Source organism: Megalobrama amblycephala, linkage group LG22, assembly GCF_018812025.1.
Source record: "Megalobrama amblycephala isolate DHTTF-2021 linkage group LG22, ASM1881202v1, whole genome shotgun sequence".
NCBI classification, from domain to species: Eukaryota; Metazoa; Chordata; class Actinopteri; order Cypriniformes; family Xenocyprididae; genus Megalobrama; species Megalobrama amblycephala.
This window is the reverse complement of record NC_063065.1, coordinates 28,294,967-28,309,013: the sequence shown is the minus strand read 5'-3', so window position 1 is coordinate 28,309,013 and position 14,047 is coordinate 28,294,967. Positions and strand designations below refer to the sequence as shown.

The window sequence follows — 14,047 nt, the reverse complement described above, 5'->3', positions numbered from 1 at the left end:
TTCTCATAATAATGAAAAACGTTCTCGTAATAATGAGAAACTTCTACGCATGCGCAGAGCAGCAGAGCAGTGACACACTAGTGACATCCGCTGGTCAAATGCGAGAACTCCGCAACCATGGCATGTTCTGCTAAAGTGTAATCTATAATATCATTAAATAAATAACAATATTAATAAATTATCAGTATATGAGACGGGATTTAGTCTTTTATTCACTTGTAACTTTCATTTGCATTTTTGTGTATGAACAAGCAGAAACACAGAGTGGTAATCCATGGATTTCAAACAGATATAAACATATCCAAGTCTGTTAAAAAAGGCTTAATCTGAAAAACTGTCTTTTGCATACATTCTAATGAGTCATAAACATCTTAAAAGGTGTTTTCTGTATGTCAGTCGTGCACATCAAATAGCCTAGACTCATTTGCGAAATACGTGTTAACGTTAACACACAAACCCACACATTTTATGAAGACGTTGCAGTTAAACTTAATGATATTCCTTCGTTAATTGCGTCCACCAGTGAGCACAAGAGAAGATGGTAGTCAGAAACGGTAGTGCAAGTAAACGGTAGTGCAAATAAACATTTATGAAATAGACATTCAACTATATTTCTTGAATGTAAAAGAAAAAAAAAATACAGAAATAAAATGGGATATAATACACATCTATTGGTGTGGCCAAGAACTGGCAGAGCACCCATATTTTGTAGGGGTTTCCTCGTCTGCTTACTTCCTCTTCGTCATCTTGGTATCAATGTGCGCTCGGCAAGACTGTTTTGTGCTTGAGCGCCACCAAGTTGTGTTTTACTGTAACAGCTCCAGGCACATGAACAAAAGCGGCAATCTCATTGTCGGCCAATTTTTTTTAACGCGGCGCGTCAAACCAAAAAAATGAGCCCGAGGCATTTTAAAAAAAAATTACGCTTTTACACCTGCCGTTTTTCGTGCCGGTGTGCACACTCACATTGGCACCCTTTGTTTAGTCACGAGGCGTTAAACGGCGGCGATAATCACGCAATATTAGTCCCGGTGTGTACAGGCCTTTACACTAAAAAAGTGAAATCATAATCAAGGACCCCTTTAATGTTCATGAGCAATAGTAATTGTGATACTTGCCTGAGCAAGCATTGCTAATAACTGCGTAACAGTTATGTTGAGTGACATTCTGTGGTTAACCACCAAATGCGTCATAATGCAAAAATATATTCAAAATAGTGTTTTGTTACTGTATTATTTAATTAGAGCAAACAATATACAGATCATTATAGCATTTCATTGACTGGACTGAACCCCGATACAACAATGTGGCTTGACAGTTAATGATGTCTCAGTGTCCTCACTTTGATAGCAAAACAAACCTCTCTGTGTATGTGTCTGTGTGTGTCCGTGTGTGTGTGCGTGTGTGTGTGTGTGCGTGTTTGCGTGTGTGTGTTGAGCACTCTGATCCACTTCTGTTTGGATTAGAGGTCACAATGTAACCTTTGATCACAAACAGACTTGTGAGGCTTGGCTTTATCAAACAGAATTTGTATGTATGTGCAGACATGCACGATTGCCCATTTATATTGTGTATATACACCATCTGGTCAAACCCAAATCACATCCAAATATTTTGTTTGAAAGCGCTCGCTTGCTTACAAATATCCACTAACACAGAGGTTTTAAACGGCAGATTTTGTTGTGTTTGTCTATTACTTAATGTCACTAAACTGTATTAATGTTCCTGTCTTTGTGTAACTGTCTCTTCCCTGTTGCTTTTCACTTACTCTTTTCTCTTTCTCTTTAACTGTGTCTCTCTCTTGGTTTAGTATGGATATCAGCTGCCCTCAGTGAATGAAGATGAAGTCATCTACTGCAGTGTGTACTTCAAACCAATAGGTGACAAGCTGTTCACGTATCCTTTTAGTGAAGTCAGGTGCTCTAGTTTATGGTCAGTTATCTGTTGTAAAGTATTGATTTCATCCATGTTTAGTGTATAATTTGCTCTCAGGAAATGACAAAACTTGCCCAAAACACCCATTTATAGTCCTTTTATGCTTGTTCTCTGTTTATAGCATTGTTGCTAGGATCAGAAATTCCTTTTCAGACATAAACTGGTAGTCAGAAATATGGGATAATTAAGATTTTTTAAAATGTTTTTGAAAGAAGTCTCTTCTGCTCACCAAAATGGCCAAAATACATAAACGGTAATATTATTAAATATTATTACATTTTTCTATATGAATATATTGTAAAATGTATTTTATTCCTGTGATCAAAGCTGAATTTTCAGCATCATTACTCCAGTTTTTAGTGTCACATGATCCCCCAGAAATCATTCCATACTTTTGACTGGCAGTGTAAATTGTACTGGATTACAAATTGAATGTGAAAGTAGTACAGAGGTCTGTTTTAGACTGACATACATGCAGCATGATAATGACACCTAGTGGACATGAGCCAGGCAGGTAGTCGTGGTGAATTGGGTTGAACTCTTGAGAATTCAGCTGTGCTACTAGCATCCTGTTTACCACATACTGTGAACACTGAACCCTGCCAACATGTGAAACATTTCAAACATTTGAAGTTTTTTTTTTTTTCTTGTAGAGACATTCACAAATATGTCTTGAGTCTAAGATCAAAGCTCAGAAATGTGTGCACTTAAGTGTGTTTCTTCTTAACATATAGTACTATATTTGGAAAATCGAGAGTGATCAGTGAATGCAGTTTTATTAATTAAATGGGTCCTTAATTATGATTATATAATAATCATAATTATTGGTTACAAGGTAGTTTGTGATGTTGAAACAACAGCGATTTCAAGCGGCGGGTTTGAAACGGTCTTTGGTTTACTGCAGTTTTAAAGAGAAAATACTCTGGTGTTGACTTATGAATTTGCACATGGTTTGTCTTAAAACATGTTAAAAACACCAGGTAGACATATGAACAACATTAAGTACTTGATTTTCACCACAGGGGGACTTTAAAATGTAATTTATTCCTGTGATGCAAAGCTGAATTTTCAGCATACTCAGTCTTCAGTGTCACATGATCCTTCAGAAATCATTCTAATATGTTGATAAACATTTTTGATTATTATCAGTTGAAAACAGTTCAGCTACATAATATTTTTGTGGAACTCTTAAAACTTTTTTCTTGAACAGATTCTTGAACAGAAATGTACAACAAACAGCATTTATTTGAATTTTTTTATAACAATTTAAATATCTTAACTGTCATTTTTCATAAATTTAATGCATCTTTTCAGAATGAAAGTATTTATTTAAAAAAAAACTAAAAAACTGCATACTAAAAATAAAGAAATAGTATGAGTTGCAGCCTTCATCTGTTTCATCCCAGTATGTGTAATGAGTCAAATCATTCCCAAACATGTTTCTCATTATTAATATTACATAACCCCCAATTTCACACTTGTGCTAGTTCTGTACACATTTTTTTTTTTATTCAAGAACCATACAAATATACAAACACCTTCAGGAGAACATTAGAATTTAGAAATAAAAGACATTTGTATGTAGAGTCAAATATCTAAAGGAAGTATTAAGAATCATTTACATACATATGAAGAGGCCTCATAAAAGACAAGGGACAAACAGAGAAATAAGGGGATAAGTACCATACATTTTCTGGGGAAACAATACTAAGAAATAGATAATCAGAAAAAAACAAACAAAAACATGGTCAATACATGAGAAAGCTGATTAAACTTAACCATCAGAGCTATTACAAAACAATTGTTCATATAGTTTTAGGAATCGATCACATTTTGCATTACTAGTTAACCTAAAAGCAGCGAGTCTACCTCAATCAAAAAATGTGATAGAGTAGGAAGTGAGCTCATAAATTTCTGTTTATGGATGAAAAATTTGGCAAACAAAATAAAAGAAAAAAAGAAAAAATATATTCTTTAGATTTGTTGGAATCAGTGTAATAACAAATAATATCTTTCAAATTAAAAGATTGTGTATTAATGGGGGTAGTTCTGCACACGTAAAGAATCAGGTCTGCACTGATATCGCATATTGCAGGGATAAAGACTGTAAACACACAAAACATTTTAAAAGTGCCACGTTTGCATAGTAGCTTTACAATCTTATTTCTAACCTCTTTGAACTTTTGGAAAGCTGTGATTGTTTTCTTTATCTTGGCAGTTAGAGATACGTATCCTTGACTTCCTGCTCAGATATCCTTTGTGTTGTATACGCACTCAGCCAGTACAGCGCTTTCCCAGAGTGGACCTGCAGGGGGTGCTGGGAAGCTTCACATCAGGATCTGCAGGCTGAACTGGAAAGTGTGTGTGGTTTTCCAGTGTGGATGACCTGCAAGCCTTGCTACTACAGCAATGAACTGAAGAGACCAGTCACGCAGGTATTACATACACACGTGTCCATAAACACAAACATGGACTCCATTTACTCTCCTGCGGAATAAAATAAAGTAACAATCAATTGGATTTGACATCAAGTACTGCACTCTGCTGCTTAGTATTACATCTGAAATGGTCTTATTTGTTATGATTATGCTCATCTGCAACACAGATGCAACTGGATGTGTTCCTTTATGAATGCTCCAAAGCTGTTGAGATGTATTTGTTATCCAGATTTTACACTCATTTTGCAAAATAAGTGGATTATGCACAGTAGAAGTCCCCTTTAAACATTCTTTGTAGACATTTTGGCAAACTGCCATGTGGTTGTGTGGTGTGGCATGCTATTCTGCTTTTGCATGCTTTTGCATGCTTTTATGGCCTGATGTTAATTTTGTCACACCACAATTAAAAATCAGTTAAAAAGTGATGAAATATGGTGAATAAATAAAAGGAAATGGTGATATTTTATAAATAAAAATGAAATATTGAAAATTATTGAAAAATTAATGGATCTGCAGCAGATTACGTCTTTGAGGCAGCAGAAAAAAATAATCATTTAAAAAATATGATAAACCCCTTTAATGTCATCAGATCATTAAAGCCTGCATTTACACACATTTAGAGTTCATTTAAAGATTAATTTAAAACCAAAGTTGTTATATACAGAATTTTTCACGTTTTCCTTACTATGCATGCAGCTTTTATGTTCCGATTTTAATTAATGTGCCGCAAGTAGAATCTAGTAAAAAGTTAAAAAGGTTATTAAATACGGTGAATAAATGAAAAGAAATGTTGGCCTGTTACAGTCCAATGAAAAGCACAGTTCGCTTTTACACCCATATAAATTTTAATCTAAAATGTTGAAGCTGACTGAAGTCCTTGAACACGTTATACATCAACAGCCCGCATAAGTGATCAAATGAGACAGCATCTCAAAACACTTCACTGCGCATGCAAGTGCTTATTAATGATCTCTGCTTTCAACAAAATCAGAACCATCCACTCCAATTACAAACAGCAAAATGTTGACAAAGATGTGACCTGGAGGGTGATGCATATACTCCAACAGGATGCACAGTGGTGTGTCAGTGACTCAGGTCTGGCTTGTGTCATTTCCTGATCACATTCCTTCTTCTTCTTCACATTGACTACGAAAAAATGGCAAAAGCCATAAAATAAAGATCAAAAATTGATCTATTGGCGTTTGGCGCCCCAGTCTGTCTGGTTTACTTTTTGTGGATGTCAGCTATAGCTAAAATATAATTGTATGGATTATTGTATAGAACAGGGGTTCCCAACCACATTCCTGGAGGCCCCCCCATCAGCCCATTAGAAGAGACTCTAAGACCTAAAATGGGTGTGTCAGACAAAGGAGAAATACAAAATATGCAGTGTTGGGGGGCCTCCAGGAACATTTTCTTTAAGTTTCTATAAGATATTATTTAAATTTCTATGACTTTTCATTTCATAAACACTGCAAAAACTCAAAAATCAAGACCCCTTGTTTAGTGGATGTTACAAAATCTAACATTTGCTTAAAATATAATAACTTGCCTGAACTCACAGTGAAAGTGGAGCGAATTACCTCACACACATATGAGAAGTGTTTATATGGACAAAGTGTTTGTAGTATAGTCTGCCTACTAAAACAATCTGTCATTTTGTAGGATAATTGACGCTTGTCATTTAATACAAAGAATACAAGTAAGAGTTTCCAGTAAGAACAGTATCTGATACTACATTAGATCATTTCTTCCATGTAGTTGTTGTTGGCGTATAGAGGAGAGTCTAACAGTCCGCCAGATGGGTTAAAGTTTAATTTATACTGGCCAGAGCTGAGGGTTGATGTTATTAAACTTTGACAAATGCTGTGAAACGTGATTAGAAACGCTATATGTGCCGTTCCCTGTGTTTGTACAGATTGAAATCTGGCGCAGAGGAAGCTTTCATTAATCTTACATAGACTATAATGATTGATAATGGCAACATTAGACAGCAATGATTAACTGACTGTTTAATTTATGTTGGATGTAAAAAAAAAAAAAAAAAACGTACTAGCTCCAGGATCATTATAAACATACTTGTTGATATATAATCATATATCAAATATACACAAATAATCGTTTGGCTTAGAGGAGCCCTAAAGATTTTGCTATCGAGAAAGCATTTTTCCATGTCTCACAGATCTGGAGGTAGAGTTGGTCTGCCATGATGTAACAAGATGTATTTGGGTCATTCAAATGTTTCAATCCATGTTGAAGAAATTCCATATTTTATAAATTTTTATCAAATTAAATATTGAAAATTATTGAAATATTAATGGAATAGTTGTAGTGGATTATTTATTTTAGGCAAAAGAAAAAAATAATGATTTCAAAAATATGATAAAGCATTTAAACTCATCAGATCATTAAAAATTGCATGTACCTGTACACCGACACACTTTTAGAGTTCATTATATCAAATAATATACATTTATTATTTTATTGTTGAAATAGCTGAAAAACAGTGTTGTTTATTATTTTGAATATTTATGAATTATAATGTATTATAAAATATATGATGCAAAAAAACTTTCAGTTGACAAAAACTCCATAACATTTTTAAAAGTTGTGAGTTGTGAAAATTACATGATCTAGGACAGGGGTTTTCAAACTGTGGGTCACAGAATGGGAAAAGGTGGGTCACGCAAAGTCACTTGGCTGCAGCTAAATTTAAGTTTCGGTGAATGACACACACACAAACAGTTTAGTCTAGGGTTGCACGATATACCAACGTTAGAAATCACAATATCAGGGCAATTTTCAAATTGTAAAGGCTGCGATTTAATTATAGAAATATATGAGCACTGTTTCATGAAGCACGCACATGCAACTTGTTGTGATAACAGTTTTCAGCATCTCAGAGTGGCTGCATGAGATCACATTACACCAGAGAATTCAAATGTCACAAAAGGCTGATTCAGGTCTGGGCTGCATTTCTCAAAAGCATCATGAGCTAAGTTCATCATACGGTGCTTTTGGGAAACGTATTCATCTATGTCGTCTGTTCAAATCAGCGCTGTTGTCTTTTAGAGATATGGTCATAGGAGTGCATTGTTTGCATTCCCCCGCATACATTTGGCTACCTACCAACACATGAAGAAAGTATGTACAGGTGCTGGTCATATAATTAGAATATCATCAAAAAGTTGATTTATTTCACTAATTCCATTCAAAAAGTGAAACTTGCATATTATATTCATTCATTACACACAGACTGATATATTTCAAATGTTTATTTCTTTTAATTTTGATGATTATAACTGACAACTAAGGAAAATTCCAATTTCAGTATGTAAAAAATTTCATCATAGCCGTTAGGCTGCTATTTTAATGGTAATTAAGTTTTTTACAAGTCTGTATTGCAATTAAACTTGTATTAAATGTCATTCATACTATAACAAGGAAAATTAAAATCTGCTCTAAAGAGAAGTAATGCCTCCCACCCCCACCCCACATTCATGCTTTAAAATTATTTTGGTGGGTCTTGAGACAGATTATACTTGTCTAGGTGGGTCCTGGAATGGAAACGTTTGGGAACCCCTGATCTAGGACCTTTATACTCAATCCCTCACAACCTCGTTTTCACCTGCATTAAATTCAATATGGTGTCTAACCTGGTCTTTTATGTGCACATTTAAACAGTAACTTTACACTGGAAATATGTCTCCATTCACAGAATTGTCTTTCCTTACATTTTAGTCCTCTAGGGCCTTGCATGTGAATGTGACAACAGAAAACAGCAGCAGGGCTGTATTCAACCAGCTTCCCAGCAGCTGCCCACAGGAGACAGCGAAAAACTACAGTCAGTGTGACTCAACTGGAAAACAGACTGAAAAGAAAAAGAGACCCAGCTTGGATTCATCTCTTGACCAGAAAGGCTGGACTTCCTCCAACTTGGCAACTCTGTCCTTTTTCTCTTCCATAAATGTTCACTTTACTCACATCCAGTCACAGTCTACACTTGTTCCAAGACCAAAGCTTGTACCAATCTTCAAAAACAAATCACAAACACAGCATGTGAACACGACTGAGATCCTGGCAGTGAAACAGCAGAAGGGGTTGGAAGGGCAGAAGCTAACAGCAGTCATCAAGCCTGTGTCACCAGCCCCTTCTAACCAGTTCTTCAGGCCTCCAGCCCCTGAGCGGATGACTTTACCATTTTTTAAGAATAAAGAAAGAACCAACAGTGGAGTCAGTAGGATTCTCCCACCCCTGCCTTTTGTACAGACACAGCCCCAAACCTTGCCTGAGATCCCCAGCAATAGAGGGGTAAGCAATGCAACCAAATAGCAGTTTGTCATGCACCATTTGTGCTGTAAATCAGAATGATACCTGTTCAATTTCTAAGCAGTTAGACTTAAAGAGGACATATAATGCTTTTTTACATTTTCAACTTTCTTTAGTGTGTAATGTTGCTGTTTAAGCATAAAAAGCTCTCCAAAGGGATTCTCTATATCACATCTCTATGTGCACTGTTTCTGAACTCCCTGAAATGCCTCCATTGTAGTCTTGAGCTTTCTTCCAGGAACAAACACGTCATAATATTTGTCATTTAAATAATTCCTGCCCAAGGCATACGCAAAATAAAGGGGTGGGGCCTGGTTGAGTGAGTTAGTGGTATGTTGAAACTTGTGGTTATGGTAAGAGGCGGGACATTTCCCAAACACTCTCAAAGCGCTTGACCAATCACAACACACCGGTCCAGCTGACCAATCAGAGCACATTGTGCTTTTCGGAGGGAGGGGCTTCATAGAGACAGGAGCTAAACAGGGTGCTTCTCATTTCTTATTTGTGTATCCACGTCTCAGCTCCACCCCCGTAGGATGCAAGGGAAGGATGCAAGGAAAGAAAATGAGGACGGAGAAATCAAAGGAAATTTTACTTGTATATCGGAATGTTCTTGATCACTCGAGCGTCACTTCAAAGCGTTATCAGCTCTGCTCGAAGGATCTTCCATCATGTTGTTTAAGTTTGAAAGGGATACACCTGTGTGTCCTCGCTCATGACTCCTTAGGAAGCTTCCTCGTTCCTCGTCTCCTCGCAGTGCAATTAGAGAATTGGTATGTCCTTCAAGATGGCTGAGTTTTAATCAGTTTCCGGGTCACAGGCAGGAGGATGTAGGAGCGAGGAAACAAGGAAGCATCAATTAGAGTATTGAGAAGCACCCACAGAGTGTTACTGACAGACTGGAAAGAGAGGAGCTGCAACAATGTCAAATGTTTTTTGAACATTCAAGCATGAAAAACAATTCTAGTAGAGCCCAAAACAAACTCAAGACTTTGAAAAAGGGAATAATATGGCCTCTTCGTAAATGCATGGTAAGCTTTGCACTGGCAAACACCATTCACATTTTCCAACTTAGAAAATGCAAAAATTTAGTGTAAATAGCTGTATTTCTCATGGGACATCTTACACAGTCGGTAAAGGCAAAGATTTAGCAAGACTAGGAAAATTAATTGGTGTAGTTTGCCGAAAATAATTGATGAACCTACATGAATGATTAAATATGGGGTGTAAAGAGAGATGTGCAGTGCTTCTAATGGATCTTGTCTCACCATCTTACAGGGAGACACGTTTGAGTCAAAACCAAAGAGACTTAAAAAAGGTGTGCAGGATGTGGAAGTGTATGCGACAAGCAGTCAGGTACTTCGGAATATTATTGTACTTATCTCTTCTATTTTTTTTTTTAATTGCACATATATAATGTACCATATAAATATACCATATAAATATTATTCAAAATAACATCTCATTGTCTTCAAATCTCAATCAATAAGCCGTTTAGTTTCAGTGTTGGTGTAGTTGCTGTGTTTCACCTTAGCATTTTGCTAAACAGCATAGGGCCTGCAGTGTGACTGCTCAGTGACACCTATAATCAAAATTAATTCCATTACAAGCCTGGCATGTGTTCATGATCTTGATTGAATGTCATTAAGAGAGAAGATGAGCTCATATATTTTCTTTATGATGGAGGCTACTAACAGGTGCAGCCATATAAAAACCCATATCAGATCTTTCATCCGTATTATTTGTAATGTTGCCATTTCTGCTTCCATGTTATGGCTTGATGGCTGCCCTTGGACAGTAGGAACAATAATACAGCACTTAGCAGAGCTATGCATCAAGATACACTATTGCTGCATCCGAAATCAAATACTTCCCTACTATACAGTATGTACAGTACAGTATTATGTCCGAATTCATAGTACTCGAAAAACAGTAGGTAGAAAGTCCCCGGATAACCTACTACTTCCGGCGAGATTCTGAAGTGCACATTCGATGGACACTTTACTATCCCATGAGGCCATGGGAGGGGATTTATGAATGGAGGTGAAGCAACGCAATTGACACTATTAGGTTACATGATAATGACAAAATGGCGGATGTAGTACGTCCGAATTACATTCATACTACACAGACTCATGCTATATAGAACATACTTTTTTAACTGTCGTGAAGTAAGTTCAAATTCAAATGTAGTACCTACTCAAAAGTACGCGATTTCGGACGCACCGTATGTGCAAAAATTTGGATTCTTTTTGAAAGAAATTGATTTATTTTTCAAAATGATGCTGTTCTTTTGAACTTTCTATTCATCAAAGAATCCTGAAAAAAGTATCATGATTTCCACAAAAACATGAAGCAGCACAACTGTTTTCAAAATTAATCAGAAATGTTTTTTTGAGCAGCAGATGAGCATATTAGAATGATTTCTGATGGATCATGTGACACTGAAGACTGGAGTAATGATGCTAAAAATTCAGCTTTGCAACACAGGAATAAATTACACTTTAAAATACATTAAAATAGAAAACTAGCTATTTTAAAATGTAATATATCACAATATTATCATTTTTACTTTATTGACTGTATTTTACAGTGTAGCCTTGGTGAGCATAATAAATATGCTTACCAAGGATTTCAGAAATATAAAAAAAAAAAAAAAAAAAAATCTGTAGCACTTTATTTTACAGTCTTGTTCCTCATGTACATACTATGTATTTATTATAGTAATTACAATTACTGGGTAATAACTAGGTACTAACACTGAAATTACTCTTAAACCTAACCTTAACCCATGTAGTTACCTTATATTACCAGTACCTTCTTAGGTAAGTACACTGTAAGTGCACGTAAAGTGCAACCAAAAAATCTTACTGACCCCAAACTTTTGAATGGTATTGTACATTCCAAATAATCATTTTTAATCATCAATTTAAATAGTTTTGATGATTGTACATAGGGCTGGGGGATATATCGCATGTGATTGTCACGCGCATTTTGTCAGTAAAGCCGGTTCCCTGATTACCGCTAAATCGCCAAAATGCGCGTTACAATCACATGCGATATATAACCCAGCCCTAATTGTACAATACTTTAAGCTACCATATATTTAAAGCACTTATCGGTCAGTTTAGCATATTTGTGCCATATTTAAATCCATTCTTTAGAAGATCATTGCAGACAATGTTATTTATTATGGTTTTAAATGTAATTCAGAGCTGTATATGAAATTAAGTTAATAAGGTGTTACCCAGCAACTAAGGTTTATTTATATTTTTCTGTTTTCAGCTCTCAGAGGTCAACTCAGCGACTCGGCAGGCGTGGTTGAACAGTTGAGGGATCAATGTGCGCTCAAAGGACAAGAAGGAGGAGCTAATGTCAAAGGTCATGAAATGTCTGAGTGAAACTTAGAAGTGTTAGGTTGGGTTACTTGCCTAAAAAAACACAGATAGAGTTATAGAGAGCTTGCACACTGAGTTTTTGTTTGTTCCATTGATAAACTCCTTTGACACTGACAGTTCGCATGACATTTAAGCTTACATTGTAAGCTAAAATCTGTTGTTTAATTGGATCCAGAGTTTAGAGAGCTGCAGATAAAGAAAAAAAAAACATGCAAGTCTTTCTTTGTATGTGGTCTTTTTTTGTTAGCATGATGGTCATTTGTCAACCATCAAACTTGTTGTTACATGTAGTGCAACTATTTATTAAAACTCTGTACTCTGACTTTAATCAAAACTTTGGAAATGACCCAGAGGTCTTTGTCTCAGATGTTTCTCCTAAAATTCTTTAGAAGTAAAATTGGACACAAATGAGACAATTATTGACATACCGTTAGAGTATAGAGCTATATAATTAATGAAGATAAAAGCTCAGGGGAATTTAATGCTGGAATTAATCATGAAATCTCTTCTTTTGATTGCGTACTTCAGAATTTTGGCAAATTAATCTGTGAGATTGTTGTAATCTCATCTGATATGAGATCTAAATAAGGCACATGTGAGATATTAGTTTTCTCAGTGATCTTGCCAAATTCCGAGCATATAGAATTTCAATTGGCATTCATGAATGCCAGAACTGCAGAAGACAGTGATCCAAGGTGACTTTTCTCAACACTAATGACACTGCAGACTCCAAAGAAGAGTCAGAATAGAGTAAGAGGCTCTTGACTGACATGGAAATCAGGCCTAGCCACTTTGATGGCTAATGATTGGGGCCAAATTGCGTTGCTTTCTGTATCTTAAAAGAGCATGATCACTCTTGTCTTTTCTGCCTATACTGACAGAGCTTAATGACCCATACACATCTAACTTAAAAAAGATTGCGGTAAGTAGGAGGTCATGCAGGAGCAAGTATTTACTTCTGCAGGGCAAATATTGTCAAGCTTGAAAATGTGCTGTGCATTTGCACATCAAAGATTTGAATGTGAAACAGACTTGCTACCCTCCACGTTGTGACTAACAGTGACTGTTATTCATTACTGTAATGGCTTCTAATATCAGCACGTTTTATTGACATATGGCTTATTTATGGCAGCAAACAGGGGTTAGTTGATTTATTGACTCTTAGTTTAAGTCTTCAACCTCATGTCACAGACAGAGAAAAATGTTCCCTTGAAAATGGTTCCCACGCTTTGCAGAATCAGGCTTTTTTTTTGGTCTGCATCAGCACATACAACAATTGATAGATGATATCTTTGTTATATCACAATCTGTAATAGCAAGTAAATCAGGCTTCTTTTTTTTTTTTTTTTTCCCCAGAGACTACAATACATATATTCATATGCAGTCCCTCTTCTGTTATTTTTTCGTTTATTTACTGACATCAATGCTGTTCGGGTGCCAGTCGCCACAAGGCACAGTAAAAATTCCCGTCTCTTGCATGCTGGTTCATGCTCTCTACTCAGAGTTCAGGCCTCAGGACTCTTCTGCTGCTCTGATTTAGACCGTTTTCCTGAGTTCTGAACTGCCAGACTGTACTTACAACCAACAGAGTCAAAGTGTCCGCTGCTAAAATTTATAACCTTTTCACAATTGAAGCATTGAAATCCCATATTAAATGCTGGATTGACTGAGCCATGATGGGCTATTTACAGTACATAGATCAAGATTATCCATATTGCTTGCACAGAGGCTATTTTTGAGGTTCTAAGGGTTTGTTCTGTAAACTCAGAAAAATAGTACAAAGCTCTCATTGGGACAGTAGGTTTTCAAAAGGGTCTAATATGTATCATATAGTCACTGCTTCAGTGACCATCACAGTTCTACTTTCTGAAATATGCAGTAAAAGACAACAATACTCAAGCAATGAAAAAAGGCTTTGCCACAAACTCAACTGGCTTCTCTCCTATG

At 36.1% G+C, this 14,047-nt stretch overlaps 1 protein-coding gene across 1 annotated transcript in view; it reads left to right on the top strand.

Annotated features, from left to right (window-relative positions):
• LOC125257918 (uncharacterized protein C18orf63) overlaps nucleotides 1-12,434 on the top strand; it is a 29,695-nt gene extending 17,261 nt beyond the window's left edge. The window contains 6 exon segments of the mRNA XM_048174633.1: nucleotides 1,811-1,896; nucleotides 4,186-4,270; nucleotides 4,272-4,370; nucleotides 8,115-8,684; nucleotides 9,981-10,058; nucleotides 11,988-12,434. Of these exon segments, the coding sequence (XP_048030590.1) occupies nucleotides 1,811-1,896; nucleotides 4,186-4,270; nucleotides 4,272-4,370; nucleotides 8,115-8,684; nucleotides 9,981-10,058; nucleotides 11,988-12,110 (1,041 nt within the window). The 3' untranslated portion in view covers nucleotides 12,111-12,434.
• Nucleotides 12,435-14,047: the final 1,613 nt, after the last annotated feature.